The sequence below is a fragment of the Neofelis nebulosa genome, chromosome 1 (assembly GCF_028018385.1).
Source record: "Neofelis nebulosa isolate mNeoNeb1 chromosome 1, mNeoNeb1.pri, whole genome shotgun sequence".
Classification (NCBI taxonomy): domain Eukaryota; kingdom Metazoa; phylum Chordata; class Mammalia; order Carnivora; family Felidae; genus Neofelis; species Neofelis nebulosa.
In genome coordinates, this window is record NC_080782.1 from 795354 (window position 1) to 820775 (window position 25422).

The following is a 25422-nucleotide window of genomic DNA, read 5'->3' on the forward strand; positions in this document are numbered from 1 at the left end:
TCTGAGGGCACCCAGGTTTGGGAAGCCCTTTACTCTACAGTGTCCTCCACAGGAGAGTATCCATGTGGCCAGGTGCCAAGCACGCACCCAGGGGTATGGCAGTTGAGGGAGGGGCAGGAACCGGGGCTCAAGGGGTAAACCACTCAGCGCTTCGGGGGTCCTGGGGACACCATCTATGTCTCCTCTTGAGCTACTCACCTTGAACTCACCTACTGCACACACGTTTGCAGGGTGCATGAGTGAAAGAGCTTCTCTACATGCAGCTTAGATCTAAGGAAGGCCAGAAAACTCAATTCCTTTGCCTTTTACAAATCCTATTTCCACGTTTCACCTGGAGGAGGTCTGGCAGTGCACACGGTGGCTTTCAAAAGAGGAAAACCAGGAAGTTTCAGTGACTGAGCCTGACCAAGCACATGTCTTTTCAAGGGTTTAGCACTTCAAAACAGATTCGTGGTCCTGAGCAAAATGCCGACAAAATACTTGTACCAGAAGACTCTGGTGTGTGTAGAGGATGAGTGGGTGCCGTCTTGGGTCTGGTCTGTGATGGAAACGTCAGATCCGGGCCCCTGGCACGTGAGTGGGTGGGGGCCAGCGGCGGGTGCCCAGACGTCCGGTGCGGGGTCCTGGGGTTGTCCCCCGTGTTGGGCAGTCTGTCCTCCCTGTGTTTACAAAGCAAGGGCACCACGGGGCTGGGTGGGGGGGTTGGGTGGGGCTCAGTTCTGCACTGCTCACCTCCGGTGCGCTGACGACGTCCTCCCTGGACTTGGGTCGGCCATAAACGTGTCAGCTCAGTCATCTGGATGCTCAGCCTGGCAGCAGCCATAAAGACAATATCCATAAACCCCAACATGAGACACATTCGCGCCTGGATAACTTGGGCTGCATTAGCATCGACCCCGTCCAAGGTCCAGTTGATGGTATCCCACCACATCTGTCATGTGGCCCCATCAGGGACACCCTGGAAGAAAGCCTTGGGAACTGCTCGTTTACGGGTATTCCCACTGCTGCGGGGGACAGGGCAGAGAGCCAGCTCCCTGGTGGGGCCCTTTCTTCACAGGCTATGCCCCCTTTGAGCTACCCTCTGCACAATCCTTCCAGCTTTTTCCATCTGTTCAAGGATGTTTGTCCAGCACCCTGCATAGCCCCACATGCACAGGACAGCCCCCACCTGGTGGTCTGCAAGGGCACGCGAGTGTCTCCCACACGTGGGCTCATCCTTAATGGATGGGAAGCAGGGCACCCTGAGAAAGCCCACAGCCCCAAGGACAGCACATCCTTTCCTGGGGCACCTCCCAGGGATTGTGAGCCCGGGGTGGCCTATTGGGTGAGGGTCTGACCAGGGAGCCCAAGGGGCCGGGGCGGGGCTCCTGACCCTCTACTTTCTATGAGGCCTCTCCAGGACCTCTGGTCACTTCCCCGATGGCCTCAGCTGTGTCCCCCATGACCTTGCCCTCTACACACCTCCAAACTCCTAACCCTGACCTTGGAGCCACACTGCCTGCTCTGCCCCGGGGGCCACTCACTGCTTAAAAGATGGCCCCGTCCACCCTGAAGTGGTTCTCAGCATGGGGTCCCCCATGGGACCAGCCTCATTTAGAACTCCATAAAGGTGCAAATCCCGGGCCTTCCCCAGATTTGCTGAATCAGAAAGTTGGGGTGGGGAATGCCTGTATGCAGTCACACCCCCAGGACATCTGCCACCTCACCTCCCCGGGTCACCTCTAACTGCTCTGCCTCCCCCAAAAGGTTGTCTGGGGCACCCTGCTGCTGTCCAGCCAGGGAGGCCCACGGGTGTGCGAGCAGGATCCCCTGTGAAGTTCTCACCCTCGGGGACCCCGCTCAGGCAGCCCAGCCTGCAGAGCTGGACACCTGTTCAACTGAGCCCCACCTCACACAGGTGACCGCAGGACACCTGTTCCCAGGCCCCCGTGCTGCTGGCCGACGGTCCGCTCTACACGAGCATGGACAGTCCAGCTAAACAGATGTGACCGTACATGAACTAAGGAGCCCCACGGCAGTCAGGATGTGCAAATGGGAGAGTGACAGAGGGGACAGACGAGGGCAGGAGGACAGGCACATCCACTGGCCCAGGTCCAGAACACAGGGCTACCACCCACCCCCCAAGCCCCCGTATCATGCCCCCGCTGTCCACTCCGAGGAACCCTCCGGAAGGCGCCGATCATGTGGACGCTGAAGCTAGCGGCCAGAGGAGAAATGTGCTTGGAAGTCCCGGTGTCCTGGGCACAGGCCCACCCCCACTTCCAGGGCCCACGGTGCGGCCAGAGCCGGCTGAAGACGGCGTGCGTGCTGGGCTGGGGCCTTCCCTACCCAGCCGCACCTGCCCCAGGGAGGCGCCCCTTCCCCCTCCCCACTTCCACATCCCTGCCCCAGAAGCCCCCTGGGACCTCTGCCAGGCCAAGGATCCCGCACATCATGCAGGGGCACAAGTGTAAGTCTCTGTAATTACAGAGAACGGCATGGATACCTCACACAGTGTGTGCTTTAATGCAAACATGGGAACATTTAAACCTATGAGAACAAGGGCTGAGTGTTCTTCCCGTGGCCCCCAGGAGTCACAGGGGAGGTGGCAGGTGCAGAGGTAGGAGGCCACGCAGAGGAGCACCCCCAGGATAACCTGGGGCCACCGTGTGCTGAGCAAGGGCCAGCAGGGAAGAGTCCGGAAGTGGGGGTGGCCGTGGACAGGGCGTGCCAGACACTCAGGCTCCAGGAGGCCAGCGCATGGTGGGAGGGGCAGGGCAAGGTCACAGGTAGGGGCAGGGATGGGTCTCAAACAGCTGACTGGGCCCTTGGCTTCTGAGGAAGAAAGCTCGATGGGACATGCATCTGGACGCAGGTCAGGGAAGGAGCCCACATCCACCGCCGAGCACCCCACATGCATCTCTGCGCCCGCACTCCAGACTGGGGCTGCCCCACAGCAGGGGGTGCGATGGGGGCGTGACAAAGGTCGAGACGTGCTCTATTCAGAAGGCCTGACGCCCCAGCCAGGTTCTCCCACCTGCCCCCTCCTTTGGTCAGCAGCTGAGGGACAGGACCCCAATCACTAGCTGGTGGTGGGTGGGCTCTCTTCCACAAGGACACGGGCACCGGCCTGGCCAGCGGTGCATGGTCAGCTGGCCCCCCCCACCCGTGACGTGGAGCCACGTGGAGCCCACCCCGGCCTGCCAGGAGGACGGGCCATCAGTCCAAGATGGTCCTGAAGTCTGCGGGCAGGCCCGGGGAGGCTGCTGCCTCCAGGGCATCCAGGGTGACTCTCGGGAGCTGCCGACGCAGCTGTGCTTTGGCTGTAAGGGACAAGTGAAATCAGACCGGCCTGGAAGAAACGCCTTCCCCAACCCCCGGCCTCGGGACTCCGCTGAAGGCCAGGCAGGCACGGTCTGTGTGCACAGGCCAGGCTCTGGGCACCAGGTGGGGTGGGCAAGAGGGGCGTTTGGGAAAGACTTGTTGCTGGGGGCCCTGTGCCAGTGTTGGGGCGGGGCCTGGGGGACTCCCTTGTGGAGGGAGGGGGGCCTCTCCCCACGGACAGGAGGTGTGGAGAGGTGGGGTGGCCGGTGGGTGCCCAGGTCCTGCGGTGAGAAAGAGCCTGCAACCCGGGACACCTGAACCCCATCACCTGGGCTCCAGACCCAGCCACATCCAGTGAGACGTGGAGGGGCCACGCTGCCCATGCAAGCACATGGGAGGACAGGGCCCTGTGCCTGCCCAGCGGGGCGCCCCAGGGGCTGGCGCTCGCTGTGCCACTCACCCGCCCGGAGCGGTCCCAGAAGACACCTGTAGGTGCCGCTGTGACGAGCCAGCTTGAGCAGGAAGGCGTGCAGGCAGAGCCACCGGGCGGCCTCGGAAGGAAACGGGCCGGAGGCGCCCTTGGCCCCTAGGGACAGCCCTGGGGGGTGGGGGGAGAGACACAGGGACCGCTGAGGCCCTGCCCGCCCTCTTCCCCTCTGATGCTCTCGATGCCAGCTGGGGTCCCTGCCTGCCACCCCGAGCCCAGGAGCAGGGGCAGAGGCCAGGGGTCAAACAGGTGATTTTGTTTCAAGGACGGCCCCAACACAAGCACCAGGGACCCTGATGGCTGAAATGCTTCCTTCCACTTTTCCGAAGAAACTTGCACAGAACTGAAACAGCAAGGACCCTGGGGACACGGCTCGGCGTGGGCTGCAGACGGACCAGAACCTTCTGGAGAGGCCACGGGGAGCGGAGACCATCCTTGGGGGTGCCCGGAGGAAGGCCGAGCTGCAGACGGGGAGCGCCAGGCAGAGGCGGGCCAGCGGCCCACGTGGGCACCCCTCACGTTCCCCTGGGATGGGCAGCCGGTGCGGGGGCCGGCCCCCTGCCGACCCCTGGCCCGCCTTTGCCCAAGTGGCCGGGGAGAGGCGTGAACGCGCCCGGGCCTGACGGAGGTGCCGACCAGGAGGAGGCCAGGAATGACCGTCACACTCCCAGCACACAGGACCACTGCCCTCGGGCAGAGGGCGGGCGAGAGGCCAGTGCGCCGTCGGCAAAGGCCACCGCATCTGCAGGCGGCACGAGCCGGCCTCCCTAAGCCCCCACCCCCACCCCCGCCGACGACTCCGCTGGCGGCAGGTGCGGCACGGGGGCTCCTGGAGCACACGGCGCCCGGGATCGGAAGCAGGCGGGCGAGCAGCCTGGGCTTTGCCGGCACCCCGAGTGACTCCCCCCCCGAACCCGCCAGCCGCGCCGGCTCACTGCGCACACCTGTGTTCTTGGCTTTCAGGAGGGAGTAGCAGCGCGACGCGGTGTCCGCGATGACACGGAGGAAAAAGGAGGGGTTCTTCCTCACCGGCTGGTTGAACGGAAACTGGAGCACGCACGCGTGGAACCTGAGTGAGGGACACCGGTCAGTGCAGCGTCCCCTGGCTGGAACGTGCGTGTGCACGCGTGCCCCGCCGGCAGGCACGTGTACGGGCATGTGTGTGCGTGGATGCACGTGCACGTGGCCGACCACACGACAAGGCCTCGCCACGTGCTCACTGACCACCTGGGCCCCTTCTGCGCGCGCGTCGCCCCACCAGTAACCTGTCTTTACAGGTGTGGCAACCATGTTGGTGTGCGAAATACTTCCCACCTGCAGGAACCAGAGCTGGGTTTGGAAGGCACAAATGTCCCAGGGTCAGGGGAGGGGAGCACGGTCCCTGGAGCCCTGGGGGAGGGTCCCTGGGGGGAGCACGGTGCCTGGAGCCCTGGGGGAGAGCCCTAGAGGGGAGCACGGTCCCTGGAGCCCGGGGGGAGGGACCTGGGGGGGAGCACGGTCCCTGGAGCCCTAGGGGAGGGTCCTGGGGGGGAGCGCGGTCCCTGGAGCCCTGGGAGAGGGACCTGGGGGGGGAGCACGTCCCCTGGAGCCCTGGGGGAGAGCCCTAGAGGGGAGCATGGTCCCTGGAGCCCTGGGGGAGGGACCTGGGGGGGGGAGCGTGATCCCTGGAGCCCTGGGAGAGGGCGCTGGGGGGGAGCACATTCCCTGGAGTCCTGGGGGAGAGCCCTAGAGGGGAGCACGGTGCCTGGAGCCCTGGGGGAGGGACCTGGGGGGGAGGGCGGTCCCTGGAGCCCTGGGGGAGGGCGCTGGGGGGGAGCACGTTCTGCAGGTGGAGAACCCCTCCTGAGTGGACGCTGTTCTCCCAGCGCCTCCAGGCCGACGCCCACCCTCAGCTGTGAAAGGAGCTGAGCCCGAGGGTTCCGATGGGACACTGCACGAGAGGGTCCTGCCCCAAGGGCCATGTGGACACACACGGCCTCGCCCACTCATCACTGGCCAGCCTCACATTTCCACATTCCCGCCCCAGAAAGGGTGGTGTTCTTAGGGCCTCCCACCTGCCACAGCCTCTGTATTTGGAAACGGCTGATGCTTCTGCATGTGGCCAGAGAAGCCAGTAGCTCTGGGTACCCGCCGTCTGGGGCCACATGCACCCTCACGAGGAGCACAGAGCTGCCGAGGGTTCCTCGCCTGAACCCAGGATTTGAATATGTTCCCTGGTGGGCAGGTGTCCCTGGGCTCACGAGGAACAGGTCCACAAGTGGGGACACGAGAGTGGGGCCCCTCCTTGAGGTACACATGACCTGGCCACCGGGGCGTGGAGCTGGCCGGGGAACTGGCCTGCCCTTGCAGGAAGGCTGCAAAGCAAGGATGTGTCCACCTCGGTCTTTAGCTGTGTGTGGTGGGGCGGGGGGGATGGGGGGACCTTCATGCTTATAGCGAGCACGTTGTCAGAGACCTCGAGACAGCTCGCCCACGAGAGCAGAGGCAGGGGGTTTGGAAGACGCAGGGAAAGGCAGCATTACAACCACAGAGCACAGGACAGGAGCCCTGAGCGAGGCCTTCCCGGGACACGACGGTGGACGAACGCCGGGCAGTCTCCGCCCCCACGGCCGCAAGGGGCACAGGTGCTCTGGGGCCTGGAGGGGGTTTCTGGGAGGAAACCCAGCCACCCAGCCGTGCCCAGTTCCCGTGAGACAGTTGCCTCGTTCCACAACAAATACACAACCAGCTAACGCGGACTCTGGGGGGCTCTACACTGATGCTCGGCCCCTGTCTGGCCCCACGGTGCACACACCCGTCTGTCCTGACTGTGGGTAGAGGCTGCCTGCTCCCCTGAGCTGAAGCAAAGCCCGACTTTGCGACCCTGAGGCCAGGGCCGGTGACGTGACCTGAGGCATCGACATAGCCTGAAGGGGGAAACGTCCCCCCCCCCGCCCCACGACTCAGAAAAGCACAGGCACGGAAGGGATCCACGACTGCCCAGCCACGTCCCCGTTCTCAGCAGGACGACCTGGAAGCTCCCAGGGATGGAGAATGTTCCAGACGCACATGATCAGTGGGGCGAGAATAACCGCTGGGCTCTTCGGGAGCCACGTCCCACCACCCATTTCCGGGGGACATCAGAGAGCTGTGGACCCTCACCTGTACTGGCCTGATCCTGAGACCCGAGGCCCCTGTGAGGTCCTGGGTCAGGACACAGGAGTGGGGACACCCCAGGCCACGCTGGCCACCCCTCACTGCCTGGTGACACAGGCACTTCCCACGCTGAGAAGCATCCGTGCACATGCACGAAGCCAAAGCGTGTGTGACTGAAAACTCTGCAGATACTGGGACCCAGAGGGCAGGGCGTGCTCCAGGCCGAGGGAGGCCCAGGGCACAAAGGGTCCTGTGGCATGTGGTGGTGTGGCTGGTGAACCCACCTGTAGGCCTGCAGCAAGAAAATCTTGTAAATGTTTGTATAAACCGTGTGGATGCTGTTTACCTGGGTCACAAAGAAAGAAAAACATTGCAAATGCCTCCGGAACGTCAATTTCTGTCACCAGGTCAAATGGAGGCAGAAGGAAGTGGCCTGGGCGGCCCCGCCCTGCCGTGGTGGCAGGGGCTGCTGGAGGGAAGGACAGCCAGGCAGAAACAGGATGTGAGCGCCCAGTGGCTCCAGAGCCTGAGCCCCAAGGCCTCGGACCCCCACCCCTCTGTGGGGAGGGACCCAGGTGCCCAGGACGAGGGGCCCAGGCGGGACTCAGGGCATTCACACCCGTATGTTCACACTCGCACACACACAAACACTGATGTATTTAACACGCGTAGCTCTCAGCGGGCCGGGCTGAGCTCGGGCACCTGCTGGTGCCCCCTGGCCGCGGGCTCACCTGCAGATCCAGAAACACAGCGCAGCACTTCAGCCGCATGACCGCAAGCAGCTTGCGACGCATGTTCCTCCCGGGCCTGGTGCCCTGGCTGAAGGTCAGGCTCGAGCGAATGGAGGTCTGGGCGTAACTGAGGCACAGAGGGGAGCCCCTGAGACTCGAGAGCGGGGCCCGAGACTCCGGAGCGGGGGGCCCCCGAGACTCCAGCCCTCCGCACACGCCAGGCGCGCAGTCGGCCCGCCCGCACCCGGCCCCGCCCGCGTGTGAAGCCAGGGCCAGTGGCAGCGGGAGACGGCACGAGGACTCAGACGGGGTGGGGCACCCACGCACCACAGGCATCTGGGTCACGGTGCAGGGCATTTACATGTTTGTTATTGACAAACGGCACACAGCACCGGCAAGATCTGTGCGACTCAACCAACGCACTGATCACACGCAAGCACGCGCCTTCCTGGGAGAGGGTCCAGGCTGGCTGGGGTCTCGTCAGGCTCCGCCGGGCAGCTGGGGCCTTGAGGCCACAGCCTGGTGCCTTCCGACAGCCCCGAGGGCTTCTCGGAGGAGGAGGTCGCCCCACAGACAGCCTGACCCCTCTGACGTGGTCTCAAGGTGGGAAATGTGGAGGACACGGGCAGTGGGAGGAAAGTCACCCACTCGGCAGCAGTGACACCTGTGGGCATTCCAGCCACACCGCCTCCCTGCACCTGAGCCCCCAAAATGAGCCCTTGACCCGCGTGACATGTGTCCTGGGACGTGTTCCTTAGTACCAGCTTGGGACACACTTGTCTCGAGTCCGAGTTCTCATCTTATTAAATGTTATTTGACAGCAATTTTTTAAAAACGTCTATATATTTTCAGAAAGAAAGAGGGGGACAGAATCCCAAGCTGACTCCGTGCCGTCAGCGCAGAGCCTGACTCAGGGCTCGGACCCAGGACCCTGGAATCGTGACCTGAGTTGAAATCAAGAGCCAGATGCTTAGTTGACTGAGCCACCGGGTGCCTCTTGACAGCAATTCTAATGGCAGAATAAGGTTTCTTCTTGGTGAGGCATCAACACCTACACGGCCACGATTTAGGTCGTTTCGCTGTTGGCTGTGCTAAGTCACGCGGCCCAAACGGTCAGGTGAGATCTCTGACAACATCCAGGAATTTTTTTCTGGAGGACGGGTTTCTGGATGTGCAGTTACCGGGAAAACGTATGAACGCTTCAAGGACCATAATGTGAATTTACTGTTTTCCAGAAAAGTCAGTCCAGTTTGCCCCACCCTCAGGAATGTGCCCACGAGGCTAGCCACAGCACTGCCGAGGGGCCCGAGGGACGGACGGGGCCTGAGCGCCCTAGGTGGGTGGGCAGAGCCTTCCGCCAGCACCTCCACGGGCTGGTCCCGGCCGACCGCACTCAGGACCGCCGCCCTCTGCTCCGTGCCGGTGGCTACCGTGGCCTCTTGCTGCCGTCTGCTACAAGCCCCCGTGTCCACCCGTGCAGAGCTCGGTGCACGGAAGCGAGAGTGCTGGAGCCGGGCCCGCGTTCGAATCCCGCTCCCTGCGACGCTGGGTGACCGGGGCCGGTCCCTAACCCGCCCCCGAAGGACATGCCCAAGACGCAGCTGTGGGCCCCAGACATCGGGTTCAGCGAGGACACGTGGCTGCGAGGTGGCCTTCCCTTCCTGCTCACAGGTGTTCAGAGCCACTCCCCACCTCACCCTGGCCTGAGGCCCACCCAGGCTGCACGCCCCACCCCCGCCCCCGGCACCAGGTAGGATGGCCTCCACCCACGTGCTGCGCTGGGTCTGCTGTTTTGTCTCCTGGGCGCCAGGTGGCAGGGCTGGGGCCGACTCGCCCAGACATAAAGTCACCCTGGCTCCACCCGCCGCACCAAGGCGAACTCGCCTGTCACCGGCTATGACTGCCCGGAACCCCCCCACCCCCCCACCTCGCCTGATCTGGGGTTCGGGGAAGACTGGGAGGTCTGCGTTGTCACTGTCCCTCCCAAAACGGCGCTCACCCTCCTCCTCGGCCCGTGGAGCCCTTGCTTCGAGTGCCGTCGCGGGTTCCCAGGCGCCTCTGCCTCCGCGGCTGGGCCTTTGGGGCCGCTTTTGTGAACGGGCACCTGCTGACAGGGCCTGCAGGAGCAGAGCTGCCCGGCGACACCCACCTGCTCTGGGGCATCATCCTTACCCAGGGACAGTCCCCGGATGGGATGCTGTCCCCAAAATGGCCATAGCTTCTTGGGGAGCAGGAAACTGGCGTGCAGTTTATGACCAAGTAGTGTGGTTGGGGCACAGAGAGCCGGGCAGTGTGATGGGGCCCAGACGGCAAGGGAGGGCCGGAAGCCGGGAACAACCAAAGACAGGGGCGCGGGGGGAGGGGGAGAGGCCAGGGCCCCCCCGGACGGAGCACGGATGAGGGCCGGAGTGAGGGGCGGGGGCAGCAGGGCTGAGGCAGCGGGGAGCGTCTGCACCTGCTTCTCCCCAGAGAGCACCCCTAAAACGGGACCGAGTGTGACCGGGAGTGTTCAAGCCGGGACAGCTGGTCACCAACACAGCAAAGCGGAAGGCCCGCCATCCCCCACTGCCTTGGAATCTCCAATCTGTACTTTTTATTCATAAAAAGGCAGATTCGTGCATCCACATCCATCCTGAGTCTGTCTGTGTCCGCGCCAAGCCTGAGCTCAGCCTGGGAGCTCGCGGGCTCAGGGAAGCTGGCTGTTAGGGGTTCGACTGTGTCCCCAAAATCCATGTGTGGCAGCCCTAACCCACGCGACCCCAGTGTCTTTAAGAAGTGATTAAGGCTAGGGCCATAGGCCCAGATCCAACAGGACCGATGTCCTTAGAGGAAGAAAAAGACACCAGTGACCCTTGAACACGGGGGGCAGGAGGTCCGAGGGGGACCACGGCCGTCTACACACCAGGGAGAGAGACCTCAGGAGAAACCAGCCCACCCGCACCTGGATCCCAGGCTCATGGCCTCCAGGATGTGAGTGCATGAACACCTGGTTTAGCGGCCCTGCCCGTGGTAATTTTCCCGGCAGCCTGAGGTGCCACAGTATTGTGTCCAGAGCAGCCCCCATGCTCCACGGCCCCGCTCCCGAGGGGTAAAGGCGACCCAGCGAGGCCACGGTGGCCGTTACGGCGTGTGCCCTGGTCCTAAAGAGACCTGTGCCCAGCAGGTCCCCGCAAAACACACTGGTGACCCCCAAGTCTGCCGCACAAATTCCTGTTGCCAAGAACAAGCCCAGGAAACCGCTCACCTGGCGAGTGCCCACCGCGCCCTCTGAAGCTGGGCACCGCTGGCCTGAGCTCTCGGGGTCACACGGAGGCAGGAACGGGGAGTACCGACCTGCGTCACACGCACCTGGAGTAGTCGCAGAACACCTCCAGGGTCCGCGTGTCCAGCAGCAAACCGCACCAGGGGAACAGGCAGTGGGCGGGCAGCTGGAGGGGGGCCGCACTGCCGGGGGCGCCGGTGTCCACGGGGAAGTTCACTGCTGTCTTCTGCAAGTTGGCTGTGCAGCCATACTCAGGAACACCGCTGACCAGGGTCCTGGGGCAGAGAGGCCGCATCAGCCACCCGGAGGGGGTCTGCAGGCCCCAGCGAGGTGCCCGAGGAAGCCAGGCAGGGCCCTGCTCTGACTCCAGGGGCCCGTCCCCACAGGCTTCTGGGTGAGCGAGGCCAGCGCCCAGAGCAGGGTGGCTGGGCCGGGGAAGGGCTGACGCTGAAACCTGGGGGACGAGCAGACACCAGACGACCCTGGTCCCAGGCCCCAGGCCCCAGGTCCCAGGTGGGCTGTCAGCTCGGGACCAGCTGACCATGGGGGAGGCGGGGCCCGGGGGGCAGGCAGAGCTCAGGGGCTGAAACCCTCTTGGGGACAGCCAGCCGCGTCCACATGTACAGCTACAGGTCACAGTGTCACAGTGGCGGCTGACAAGGTCCACAACTGTAATATGCCAGTTTTAAAAGAAGTGACTGTCTGCCATGGGCGGGCTCTGCATCAGGAAGGGCCTGACACACAGGATGGGTGAACCAAGGAGGGAGCGTCTTCCTGAGACCATAGCCCCAGCGCCTGCCCCGTGGACCTCCGGCCTCCAGGCCCACCCACGCTGGTGCCAGGGCTGAATGAATCCTCAAAAATCTCCCCCCGGACACAGGATATCTGCCCCAAGTGGTCTGCATCCTGGGTGGAACCCCGACATACACTGAGCCACCTGCCTGTAGCGTCATCCCTAGAACTTTCTGTGATGGCAGCAGGACCCTGTGCTGAACCCCCAGGCAGCCACTGGCCACGTGTGGCTAAGGAGCTCTTAGAACATGGCTGTGCCCGAGGATCCAAATTTGTCATTGGGCTGAACTCTGAGGAGTGCACATTTGTGGGAATCCTGCCCCGGGCTGCCGGGAACCCCTGTGGGCAGGCTCGGGGTGCAGGGACGCTGCCCAGATGGCTCTGTCCAACGATAGCAGAGTGACCAGAGCAAACGCCCCTGGGTTTAATGATCTTCTCCTTCTCTGGAAAAGCACACTTGAAAATCAGCCCTGGATTCCTGGGGCCCCGGAGGGGCAGTGCTGGGGATGCCCTTCCCAAGGCAAGGACCCCAAACTTGAGACTTCACTCTGGAGAAATGAGCCGGCCCCCCACATGTTCACTCTGCAGAAATGAGCCAGCCCCCTACGTGGTCCCAGGCCTCGGAGCACCGTTGAACCCGCTGTCCCTCCCACGTGGCCTGCAGAGAGAAAGATGCCCCAGGAGGTGCAGCCCTCACCTCTGTTCCCTCCGTGTGTGGCACAGCCCCATCGGGGGTGTCCCTGCCCCTCTGCTGTCTGCCCAGAACAGCACACACCCTGACTTGCAGGGGGCCTCCGGGGACACAGTCCCCGCCCGCCTGGCCACCCAAGCCCGCTCCCCCCCACCCATAGCAGCACGCACGCCTGCCGCCACGCCCGAGGCTCCAGCCCCCTCGAGGCTCAGCGAGCGTGGTTGCCGCCTGGCTCTCAGGACAGCCGGGACGCACAGTGCGCCGTTCGCCCGAGGCTGGGGCACTTGGGAGGCACGGCCGCCAGGCGAGAATTACTACTACTCCGCCCGTCAAGTCGGCGAGGGCTCATGAGCCACAGCCGTGCCGTGGGACACGGGCAGCGCCCCTACCTGAGAAAGGCTTGGGCTTGCGCCAGGTGAGGCGTGACCAGCAGGAAGTCGTCCACCAGACGCAGGAGCACCCTACGAGAGGACCGCCCAGCACTGCATCGGGGGACCCCGTGTCGGGGTTCACCAGGACGGGAACGAAGTAACTCTCTCCAGAGAACCTGACTCAAGACTCGCACCTCGGGCGGGGCGGGGCGAGGGGGGGTAGGCTGGGCGGCGGCCGGGCTCTGGGGCCAGGGTGCGGCTCCGGTGGGAGCCCGAGCCTTGGCCGCATTCGCAGCCGCTTATGAGCCTGTGTTCACGACCTGCTTGCTGCCCACCACGTGACCCGACACAAAGACAAGAGGGTGGCCCCGTCCGCGTCAAGAGGACCCGAGACACGAGGCGGCTGGAGGCAGGACCACACACACACACACACACACACACACACACACACACACACAAAGGGGACCCATACCCGTCCTGCTGGATCCCGGAAAACAGCCTGCTCTCCATGTCCCCGTAGCACAGGCTGCAGAGCAGAGTGGACAGGATGGAGCCCTGGGGGATCCCCTGACACTGCACGTAGGACCTAGGGGATGGGACGTGGGTAGCGGCAGGTGGCAGCAGGCCACGGCGGGCCTCCCGTGCATCCCGCGGACACGCAGGCACGCAGACCTGGGGGCGTGTGAACCGAGGTCTGTTCACACGTGCGACGGCCACAAGGGGCTCGACCCTTTTCCTAAAGATCAGAGCAGACAGCAAGTGGGTGTCACGGGTGTGGCCCTGTCCACGGAGAAAGTCCCCTTCTGACCTCGGTGCCACTTACATGCACGAGCCGGTGCACTTCCTTCGTCAAGGCTCACCTTGCTGTGCACTTGTGAGGGTGCCTTTCAGGAAGATGCTGGCTTATCCTCCTCACGTAGTTACGTTTTAACAAGAACTACGGTCATTCATAACATAACAGCCCCTCCCAAAAAGCTTCCCACCCTTAGTGCACAGGGCATGGTCCCACGGAAGGTGCCCACCCTCCAGGCTGACCCCCAACGACCTTGGCTGTGAGCCTGAACCCCCAGGACCTGCTCTCAGCAGACGCACCCTGGGGTCCTCGTACAATTGCTTACCCAGGGAAGCTAAGTCTTGTTTGCACAGACAGAAAAATTATCTACCAGCATTTAAACGCCAAAGGGCTTCTGGAACCCCGGGAGCCTCGCTTCTGCTATGCCGGCCGAGTGGCCACAGCGCCTGTCCGGACCGTGACCCCACCCAGCACAGAGGGTTTCACAGGACGGGAAGGTGCCAAGGACCCGACTTACTTGCCCCCGATCCTGATGACGTGGTTGTGCACCAGGCGCAGGAAGAGGTGGAAAAGGCTGTGGCCAGTCTCGTTCAGAGAGGAGCTCTGGGGGAACAAAGGGAGACACGGGCGGGCGAGGGCGCGTGATGCACACAGGCAGGCGCACCGTGCCGGACGCTGCTCCGGGTGGCCCGTGGCCCCGGCCGGGCTCCAGCCACGCAGGCCCAGACGGCACGCGCCACGGTGTGACCTGCATCACCCGGTGGGGCCCCGGCTGGGGAGAAGGGGTCGGGACGTCAGAGCCTCAGTGGGGGGGGGGGCCAGCTTGTCCCTGATAACTGGTGTTGCGTGGGCTGGTCCGTCACCGAGGGCCCCGCACTCAGGAACAGCCCCTGCTTACACGCAGGAAAAACGGGTTCCCACTAGGTGGTCGATCCCAGGTGGGGCTATAGGGCAAATCCGACTTGTCCCAAGGAAGGGGGCACCTGTTCCTTCAGCCTTGGTCAAAGCTGAGGGGAAGGACGTCTAGCAAACTGGACTGCAGCAGAGAACCTGGCCCGGTGGGAAAGGGAGACAGGCAGCCACAGGCAGCTGCAAGCCTCTGGCAGTGTGGTTCACGAAGAGGCTGCCCTGGGGGCTCCTCCAGCCGGACGGCGGCCTCAGCCACGTCCACGCCCCACGCTGGCAGCGAGCTGCGTGCCTGACCCCCACCTGCTCGATGACCACGGCATCCCTCAGGGAGCTTGTCTCCTGTAGATGCTCCACGAACTGTCTCATGTAAGGCTGGAGGTCCACGAAGGTGGACACCTGCAGGCAAAGAGGAGGGGGCGTGAGACGGGTGCACACCCCCCGGGGCCAGGAGGCCTAGTTGCAATGAGGGGCAGGCAGGCGCCGTCTGACAGTGGAGGTTGGGAACGGCCCCGGGAGCAGGTCACGGCCACAGACCGCAGAACAGCCCCTTGGTCACACCCCCTGACAACTGAGGCCATGCCGAAGGAAGCCGCTGGGGGTCCAGTCTTTGGGGGCAGCCCACCTTCCCGAGACCCCTGTCGTGGCAGGTGGAGCCCGAGCGGATGGCGGTTGGGGTCCGGGGCCACCTAAGCAGCCAGGATGGACGGGGGCAGGTCCAGGGAGGAGGGACTTCAGAGAAATGAGCCAATGCCGTGATTCCCTCTGGAGTCCTACCAACCCTCAGTGCTAGGTGCCCGAGGGGCTTGCTCCGGCTGCACAGGGGCAATGACCACAGCCCGCAGCTGCCACCTGGGGCCTGGAGGGAGGAAGCCAGGTGAGCACAGGGGGCAGTGGTGGGAGGAGGGGGCTCCCCGGTGAGCACAGGGGCCTGGGAAGAAACACCCGCACCACAGACACCCTCGGTGTGGAACACACACCCCTCTGGGTCTTACGTGTCTTTTGAAGGACTTGCGGACGTGCCCCTGGGCGGTTCTCTGGACCACTGCATACTGGCGCACGCAGTACGTGTTTTCTTGAGGCCTGATCACGTTGGCAATCACCTCCACCAGCTTGTCCTGAGGGAGGGCGTCGTAGGCCCCCGTCACGTCCACCTGCGTGGGAATGGAGGCGTCTGTTTACAGCTGCTCGTGTGCTCACCCGGCCCCCGGGGTTCCCAGGTCCTGCCGTCAGCAGACCCAGGTAAGAGACCCTGACGCCCACCGACAGCCCCATTGCCCCCGCACACACCTGTCCCGTGGCCCCCAGACTCGGCACCCCAGGGGAGGCCTGCGTCCTTCCAGGTTCCCCGAGACGTGACGTGGCTCCACCGAGGGGCGCCTCACTGGGGCGAACGCAGGGGCCTGAAGGCCAGCCGCTCCCACCCCCTGGCCAGAGCCCACGGTGCAGGGCCAGCTGGTGGGGGGGGGGGGGGGCCGCTCCCGCGGGCCTCGTGTCCCCGGCCGGCTCTCCCTCTGGTACGGCGGGACCGGAGCCAGGTGCCCACCTTGACAAAGTACAGCTGGGGCGCTGGGTCCCGAGCCCGCACGCGCAGCACGAAGCTACGCCAGGCCCTGTGGATGTCGTCCATGCCCAGCACAGAGGCCCCCAGGAGGCTGGGCCGCCGGGCCCGCTCGTAGTTCAGCACACTGAACAGGTTCTTCACTTGCGAGGTGAGATGCCGGACCTGTGGGGCCAGCCAGGGACACGGGCAGCATCATCAGAGAACTCCAGGCAAAAGGGGGCCCGGGTCGGACCTCCCCGCCCCCACCTACCGGGCCCCCAGAGAGGAGGCGGCTCCCTGCCTCTGCACGTCCCCTCACCCACCCAGCGCCCAGAAGGGCCAGGTGGCCGATCCCACCATGCCCCACCCCCAGCCCCTGGGGCCTCCCTGGGACCTGTCCCACGACCCTGGAAACTATGTATACAAACTGCGGCTGGTGACAGGGCTCACCCTTCACCTGCTGAGCCCCCGGCCACAGAGGGGGGGTGGGGGGACACCTTGGGCGTCTCCTAAGACAGGCCTGCCACTGAGCTCCTTCTCCACACCTGGATGGACAGCCCACCCGTGGTGCTCTGCCCTCCGTGGATCTGGCAATGCCACAGACCCCTCTCTGGGCCTCCTGTCGGCCTCAAAACCAAGCTGGGGTTTAAATGCACTTTGCTTAGAAGCGAAACAATAGCGATGACCTTCTTGTCTCTGCGGAACGTTCTGGCTCCCACAACGTAGTCCATGTTCACGATTGGCCGAAGCCCACTGGGCTTGGGGAGGAAGCGGAGTTTGGATGTCAGCAGAGTGGGTCTGGCTTCCCGGTGTCTCCTGACCTCTGCTTCTGACAGTTCTCGGAGATGCACACTATTGAAGTGTTGTCTGAAACAGAGAACCTCGTGGGATACGGCTCAACAGCCCTGCCAGAGCCCAGGGTGGGCAAGCCTGGCGGAGGGCACCAGTGCTCGCACGTTGGCACAGTCAGGCACCCAGCAACCCGGGACGCTGTGGCTGTGGCCGTGGCCGGCTGCCTGCTGGAGCGCCCTCCCACCGAGGGTGCCAGGACACCTGCTTCCTTCCAGCGCAGAGCCCCCGGTGGCACAGGCTGGGACTAGGCGGGAATTTTGGGCAAGGGTAGGGGGAGGCGGTGACTGGTGCGGCCCCCACAGGGGAAGAGAATCATCTCTCTGTGGACCTGCCGGCTCGTCACCTGTGACCTTCACCCTTTCCCCCAAAACCACCCACAGGCAGGGGCAGGTGCTCCCTGGGCTGGCGGCCTGCCCAGCCCACCGTGGTAGTCACATGCCCCCCGTGGCAGGGGGATGGTTTCCACAGTCCCCGCAAGAAGCCTCAATGGCTGCTTTGGGTCTGGTACCAGGAAATATTTAAGTTATTAAATAGGCCGTGCTGTCTATTAACTCAAACCTACGATAAAGGCCTCCAGACCCTCTTCCAGACGCAGGAGGACACGGGCCCCAGCGCCACATGGCTCAGGGGACTCCGGCCCAGCCTCCTTCGCAGAAGACATCTCGACTCAGGTCGTGGGCTCCACCCACATGCCAGACACGGCTCAGCACCCCTGGTCCCGCCATTAGGGTCCTTGCCAAGGCCCGAGAGGACGCTGGGCACGTCGGCCAGGCTGCAGAGACGCAGGGCTCGGGTTTCCACCAGTCACGCCATCCCCTGACCGGACCCCGTCCAGCCTACGTTCACCGCAATCCTTCAGTCCTTTACGTAAAACAGCCTCTGGGCAACGGAGACAGACGTAGCAGCCACTTGGAGGCCACTCAAGCGGGAGCCTCCTGCGTCCCCAGACACTTCCCCCAGATCCGTTGTCAAATAGGCCAGGTTTTACCAACTTGTGACACAGTCCCATTTATTCTGTGTGGACTAAAACAGAATCTGAGCCATATGCCAGGGGTGAGCCAACAACCTGCCCGTACGGTTGTTTCCACTCGGCACACACTTCTGCTTTTGAGACCCTAGAGCCCAGCTGGCCCAAACTCTGACTCCACAGGTAAGCGGCAGCGGGAGGGGGCTGGTGCCAGGAGTCTGTGCCCAGCGTGGCTCCCCCAACAAGGGGCCCACAGGGAGCCCGGAGCCCGCTGGGTGGGCAGGACTCGGGACTCTCATCTGCACGCACCGGACAAGACACGATCGAGTGACGCTGACTACGACACCTGGTTCCTATGGTCTGCAACCGGCTCCAGATGGTCTTCCGGTAGAAGAAGAGCCGGTTCTTCTGAAATGTGGTTTCCGTGACGTAGAAAAAGGACTTGAGCAGCTCAACCACGTAGGTGCCCATCAACCAGCACAGGAGCTTGGCCAGGACCTCCTCTCTGCGGCGGTGTTCGGCAGCTGGGACGCAGCGGGCCCCTGAAACGGGAAAAGGCACAGAACCCGGCCTCAGCCTCGCGCCCGGTGAGCTCCCCTCGCTGGCACTGCCCGTGGCGGCCACCACTGGCTGCTTGAAAGGGGGCGGGGGGCCGGGGACGCAGCCAGAGGAGGGGCGCGCGTCAGTAATGATGCTTCTCGCGATCACGTGCCGAGGGGAGAATGTTCTGGGCACGCTGGGCTTTAAGAAAAGATGTCAGTAGGGGCGCCTGGGTGGCTCAGTCAGTTAAGCGTCCGACTTCCGCTCAGGTCACGATCTCGCGGTCCGTGAGTTCGAGCCCCGTGTCGGGCTCTGTGCCGACAGCTCAGAGCCTGGAGCGTCTTTCAGATTCTGTGTCTCCCTCTCTCTGACCCTCTCCCGTTCATGCTCTGTCTCTCTCTGTCTCAAAAATAAATAAACGTTAAAAAAAAAATTTTTTTTTAATAAATAAAAAAAAAAGACGTCAGTAGATTAGCTTCACCTCTCCTTGTTTACTTTGTAACGTGGCTACCAGAAAGCCGAAGTTACCCGTGCCCCCGTTACGTTTCTACCGGCCAGAGATGACGAGGCTCCATCATCAGTCCCGGCTTACAAGCAGGGTGACGGAGAAGCAGAGACGTGCTCTCCACACGGTGACGCACGGACGCTAAGCGGCATCACCAGCCGCAGCAGGACCCAGAAATGCCTGCGGTTTCCCAGGCCGAACCTGCGAAGGTTCAGACAAGCAGAGGTGGCCACACAGGAGCTCAGGGCTGCCAGACGCTGTGGGGCCGTGAACACTCACATGGGGCTGGGGACGCACACCGGGGCCCCCTTCCCTCCGTGGGACGCACGCCAGGGGCCCGGGGACATGAACCAGGGCCCCCCACCCTGTGGGACGCACAGCAGGGGACGTGCACCCAGAAACGTCACGAGTAGGTCTCACAGGGTGAGAGGCGGTGGCATGTATACGGCTGGGGGCTTCACCACCAATAACTGACACAGAAGAAACCGTAAAGGAGAAGAAAGGGGGTCCAGAAGCTGGTCTGGGACAGAGGACAGGACGGTGAAAGAGGGCAGGGCAGGGGACAAAGCTCGCCCACACTGACCACAGAGCACACAACGACCCCCAGCTTGGGACAGAACTAAGGCAGTGGGGACACCGAGGTGGGGGTTAGGCCCTTGTGCTGCTCAGGGGGAGGGACACCGAGAAGACACAGAGCACAGGGGCAGAACGGGAAGGAGGACCCGCGTGGGAAAGGCGGCCAGATCGGGAAGAAAGGGGGGGCATCCAGGCTCAACTGTGGTCACGGGAAAGACACGAGAGCCTGCAGGCCAGTGGCAGAGATGACCAGGCTGGATGGCAGGGAGGATGAACAGTCCGGCTCGTGCTGCTGGTCGGAGCCGAACCACGAGGCCGTGGGAGGGCCAGGCACGGGCTGCAACGGATCAGAAGTGTGCACGAGGCAAGCGCCCTCCCAGAGGGCCAGCGGGCGCCCTGCAGGCACGAACACACACTTCAAGGGAACAGGTACTCGGAGGCGATCGTCAGGGACATCAGGATTCTGAAATGTGCTCCCACCTGATAAAACCTACAAGCCCACCCCCAAGGACGCCCACACCCCCGTCAGCGCCTCCCCTCGGGGAGGGAGACGCCTGGGGCACAAGCACCGCAACGTGCCGCAGGCGACCAGCTGCCCACGGAACACACGCCTGCACACGGGACACACGCCTGCACACGGGACACCTGTCTGCACACACAACACACGTCTGCACATGGAACACACGCCTGCACACGGGACACCTGTCTGCACACACAACACACGTCTGCACACGGAACACACGCCTGCACACGGGACACACGCCTGCACACGGGACACCTGTCTCCACACACAACACACGTCTGCACACGGAACACACGCCTGCACACGGGACACCTGTCTGCACACACAACACACGCCTGCACACGGGACACACGCCTGCACACGGGACACCTGTCTGCACACACAACACACGCCTGCACACGGAACACACGCCTGCACACGGGACACCTGTCTCCACACACAACACACGTCTGCACACGGAACACACGCCTGCACACGGGACACCTGTCTGCACATGGAACACACGCCTGCACACGGGACACACGCCTGCACACGGGACACCTGTCTGCACACACAACACACGTCTGCACACGGAACACACGCCTGCACACGGGACACCTGTCTGCACACGGAACACACGCCTGCACACGGGACACACGCCTGCACATGGGACACCTGTCTCCACACACAACACACGTCTGCACACGGAACACGTCTGCACACATAACACATGCCTGCACACGGAACACGTGTCTGCACAGCTTCAGAGAAATGGGTCTAACACACACACTGCTGCACAGCTCCTGTTGTCAATAAAACCAGTAACAAGCAGCTGAATAACTGGCTGATGGAGAAGATTGAAATGGGAACACGATACGTCACGTGGAAACCTGGGGCGCAGCTAAGGCACAGCCAGGAGGGAATCACAGCCGCTCACCCCTGAGAAGCTAGGAAGGGAGTCCGGGTGGCCCTGGGGGAAGGTGGGATGCGGTCCCCAGAGACCCAGCTGAGCCAGTGAGGCCCTGAGACAGCATTTTCTACTCCAAGGGTCAAAGGGGCCCCGGCGGCGGGGGGGGGGGGGGGGGCCACACTCCCACCCACAGTTAGGAAAAGCCATCGTGTGGTCACAGAGAAGTCAACGGGACAGGATGACGGGAGCAAAGCACAGCCTACAAGAGCCACGTGAGCCCAGGGTAAGGAGACAAGGGCAGCCGCCAGCCCATGGTAGGTTCCGGGGAACAGGCAGTGAGTGGGAGGTGCTGAGGCACCTCCAGAGTCTCCACCAGGAATCCACCGTGTGACGTCTAGCAACACCCGGAGGCAGACGTGGACAGCCCGGCCGTCTGGCCACCAGGGATGGGGACCAGGTTTCTGACGGGAGTCAACAGGCAGGACAATGGTGAGGGCTGGCTTGACAGAGGCAAGGGAGCCCGGGGGCTGCGAACTGAGCACCTGCACAGAGGAAGGGGTGCTCCAGCAGTGGGGAGGGGGGGTGCAGGGGGTGAGAAGACACGACCGCCAGAGCAGAGCTTAGAGACCAAGGCTGTCCCTGCATCGCTCATCCGGCCCGGTGGGCAACTGGTGCGACCACGGCCTTGGGAAGGAGCAGATGGCCAGAGCCACAGCTCGAGGGTGCAGGGACACAGGGAGGTGCGGGGGCTCGGCCCTCAACCCCAGGGGAGCACCAGCCCCCTTTCGTGTGCCGTGCACAGAGGCACGGCAGACCTCGTGTGACGCTGGGACAGAGCCACAGAACTCAACCCTTTCCACAAAGTGAGCCACGGCCCGAGAGCGCAAGCCCTGTGGAGGCTTGTCCGAGGGTGCCAGACCCTTCGAGGCCCATCCGCGTGGCACGGGGCAGGGAGCCGCTGGTTATGGATACATCAGCACGTCAGGCGAGAACGTTCTAGAGATCTGCCGTGTGACAGCACGCTTACGCTCAGCAGTGTCTCCTGTGTAGTTATTTGTCGGGAGAACAGGCCACTGCTGTGTGTAGTTCTCCCACAGTTTAAAAAAAAAACAACTAACAAACCCAACTTATCAGAAGGTCGCCCTGGCTGCCTGCCATCAGCTGGCCCCAGAGCCTCTGGGGAACTGCCCCCCGCAGAGGCCACTGGAAGGGAGGTCTTTGGAGATGCCCAGCCCTCCCCACCACCGGAGCCTGCGACATACAGCCCAGCTGCCAACCTCCGCAGTCTTCTTCAATCTAGACGTCCGGGAGCTCGGGGGAGGCCAAGTGGCAGACACCCGGTCTGTCCTGGCTGGTCCCTGGCACTCCGGGCACCGGTGTGCCGAGGAGGAGGGTGCTGGCCAGCAGGGGGCTGGATGGTGGCTGGACCGGAGAAAACTCAACATCAAACCCAGACAACGAAAGCGGGAGGGAGGCCGCGGGCCCAGCTTCAGAGTCAAGGCCCCGCAGGCAGCCCACTTCCCTGAAGCAGGAGAGCACCCCGCTGCTCCCCGGGGACCCCCTTGTTCCAAAAGATGGGGCTGGGGCCCCATCCCCCTCTGCCAGCCCTGCCGTGGCGTTTGGACCCGCATGCTGGCTGAGCGGATGTGTGTGGAAACCCTGGAGCCTCATCTCCCGCCCCCAGAGGAGCGGGCTCTCATCCCAGCGGCCACTCCTATCCGTGCGGCACCGTTTCAAGGTGCTAAACCTTGAAGTCAAAAAGGACGACGAACAACATGCAGGTACGCTCGTGAGAGCTTCTGGACACTTCCGTCTGTTGCCATAGCCCTGCCCGTGTGTGTGCCACATCTGATCACTGCTTGTCCCTGGCACCCAGGGCCTGCCTGAATCCGTCAGAACCTGGAAGGTGCATGCAAACAGGCCGGGAGGGGGTCCGAGGTGGAGTCAGGTGGACCGCCCACCTCAGGCAGGAATCCCCTGTGCGGGAAGGCTGGGAGGGGTCCAGCAGGCACCTGCTCGCCCGGGCTCCTCACCTGGGCTCCCGCGCAGCCAGGCACAGTCCTGCACCCGCATCTTCCAGGTCAGCTCCTGCAGCGAGAGCTTGGCGTGCTTCCCCAGGGAGACGAACTTCTTCACGTTCCTCAAGAAGCGGCGCCGGTTGTGCCGGGAGCCCCAGAGTCCAGCGGGCACGAGCCTGCACAGGCAGGCCCGCAGGAAAGCGTACACCTGCCAGGGGCTGCTGTGCTGCCGGAGAAGCTGGAGCAGGCCTCCGGGGGCTCCCGGGGGCCGCCCCAGGGCGCAGCCGCCCGCCCCCCCGCCGGCCCGGTCGCTAGACCCCTCCGCAGGGGCCGGGGCTCGAAGCGGGCAGTGCGTCCTGAGGAGCGCGTCGTAGGGGCACCGGGCGTGGTTGGCAAGCAGCTCTCGGAACAGGGGCCGCATCCGCCAGTAGCGAGCGGGCAGGCGGCGAGTCCTGCGGGCAGCCCCTGGCCGCGGAGACTTCGAGCCCAGAAAGATGGCCTCCAGGAGTGTCCGGGCCCCTGTCAGGCTAGGCTGCAGGGCACTGAGCGGGAAGGAGGGGCGCAGCCGCTCCTTGCCTCCCGGGCAGTAGAGGAAGTGCTTGGTCTCAGGGTGTGATAGGTGTGATAGGGGCAAGCCCTGGGGCCGAGGCAGCTGTGCGCCTGCGGAGGTGAGCCGAGTCCCAGGGGGCCCTCCCTCCCCGGAGTTGGCCTCCGCGGCGGCCCTGGCAGATGTCACTGCGCCAGGTTCGCCGCCACTCAGCCCGTGGGCCCTGCCCGGGGGGGCCCGGGAAGAGGGCCTGTGTGGCTCCGGCTCTGGGGTCACGTCGCGCCTGGGCCTCTTGGCTAGAGGCGGGCTGCTCCCGCCGCCGCCCCGACGCCGCCTCGCGCCCGCGTTTCGGGCCTGGCGCGTGGGTCTGAGGTCCATCCGGGTCCCAGGCCGGTGGCCGGAGGAGGCGAGGGGCCGAGTGGCGGCAGGTGCACAGAGGTCGTAGAGCGGCGGCCCGCACACCTGATAGGCGCAACTCGGGGCCACCAGAAGGTAGAGCGCGCAGCGCGTCAGCAGGTGGGCGAGCACATCGTCGCCCACACGGCGCAGCAGCAGCCCCCAGGCGCCGCTGCCGCGCAGGGTCTCGGTTACCGTGTTGGGCAGGTAGCTGCGCACGCTGGTCGTGAAGGCCACTGGCGGCCCGCCGCGGGCCCCGTCCAGCAGGGCGAAGCCGAACGCCAGCACGTTCCTGGCGCCGCGTTCGCAGAGCCTCTGCACCACCCTGGCCACCAGCTCCTTGAGGCAGGACACCTGCGGGGTGGAGGGGTCCTGAGGTGCTGGGGACGGAGGCGCCCCGGGGCCTGAGCGCGCAGCCCTCCCTCTCCCACCCCGGCAGGCCCGAGCGGGGTCCCCAGGGCAGCCCACCTGGCGGAAGGACGGGCCGACGGGGGCCGGCCGCGCGTCCCAGGGCACGCACACCAGGCACTGGGCCACCAGCGCGCGGAAGGCCGCCGGGTCCCCGCGCCGCACGAGCCGCCGGCCTTGGGGCCCCAGGCGCCGCATGAAGGTAGCCAAGGGCAGCACCTCGCGGTAGCGGCCACGCAGCAGGGCGCGCACCGCTCTGCACCTGGGCGCGCGCGGCATGGTCGGGGAGGGGCGGGGTCCGCGGGAGGAAGGGGCGGGCCCGGAGGGGGGGGGTGAGGGTGTCGGTGCGAAGAGGCGGGGCTTCGCGGAGGAAGGGGCGGGGCCTGGCCGGGGAGGCGCCTTTCGGGGTGTTCGCACCAAGGTGTGGCGAGCCCCCTGCGTCCCTTGACCGCAGCCTCCCCGCCCAGGGACCACGAGCCCTTCCAGGACGCTGCGGTCCCAGGGAGGGTCGCACAGTGGGCAGCGATGGAGTCGGGGGGGGGGGGGTCACCTGGGGAGTACCCCAGGGGGAGCCCTAACGTGGGGCACCTGGTGCGCGCTCAGCGCCTCCTGAGAGGGGCCTGTGGTTTGTCACTGTCACGTAGGCCGTGGCCCAGGCACTGAGCTGGGGCTCCAGCCGGGGGTGGGAGTGGGGTGGAAGGAGCAGGGTTGCAGATGTGCGAAGATGCGCAAGGACCGAGGTCGTCAGCGCTGGTCCACGTGGGCCTGGGGCGTGACTGAGGGCGGTGGGCAGTGAGCTGGTGGCGGCAGCACTTAGCCGCCGGCACGGCCGCCTCCTGACCTGGGCTGTGGGCTCTCTTTTTCAGGTTCTTAGGCTTCTGTTGCCCCACCGTAAACAAAAAACCTAAATCAATTCCCTCCTAAGCCATGTCCAGACAGGGAGGGGAGAGATAGGAGGCCCACGACCCCGGCGGCATCACCTGCAGGCTCCTTTCAGACCCAGAGCCTCCGCCCGCAGGTCACGGACCTGCCTGCAGCCTGCAGCGCCCCTGGAGGAGCCAGAAGTCCCCCGTGCGGCCCAGCTAGAAACTCCCCACAACACTGACCGCCCCCCACCCAGAGCAGGGGGCCAGTTTTGACAATGCTGGTCGTGACACTTGAACAAGGCACTTTGGAGGAGCCCCCCA

General features: G+C 64.4%; 1 protein-coding gene across 7 annotated transcripts; it reads right to left on the reverse strand.

The window, feature by feature from the left end:
- Positions 1-334: 334 nt before the first annotated feature.
- Positions 335-24525, reverse strand: TERT (telomerase reverse transcriptase). 7 transcript variants are annotated; one of them, XM_058711759.1, is made up of 16 exons: positions 24296-24525; positions 22900-24181; positions 18180-18375; positions 16701-16881; positions 16018-16197; positions 15467-15625; positions 14775-14870; positions 14083-14168; positions 13245-13358; positions 12791-12862; positions 11005-11193; positions 7657-7783; positions 7210-7271; positions 4735-4859; positions 3764-3901; positions 698-809 (listed from the first exon to the last, which is right to left on the reverse strand). In XM_058711759.1, the coding sequence occupies exons 1-16, from the start codon at positions 24512-24514 to the stop codon at positions 805-807; spliced, it is 3231 nt and encodes a 1076-aa protein (XP_058567742.1). In that variant the 5' UTR covers positions 24515-24525; the 3' UTR covers positions 698-804. The 7 variants fall into 7 exon arrangements, with proteins under 7 accessions (XP_058567213.1, XP_058567305.1, XP_058567742.1 ...); XM_058711487.1 differs by lacking the exon at positions 698-809 and adding an exon at positions 2483-3302; XM_058711230.1 differs by lacking the exon at positions 7210-7271 and having other exon boundaries at positions 335-809.
- Positions 24526-25422: the final 897 nt, after the last annotated feature.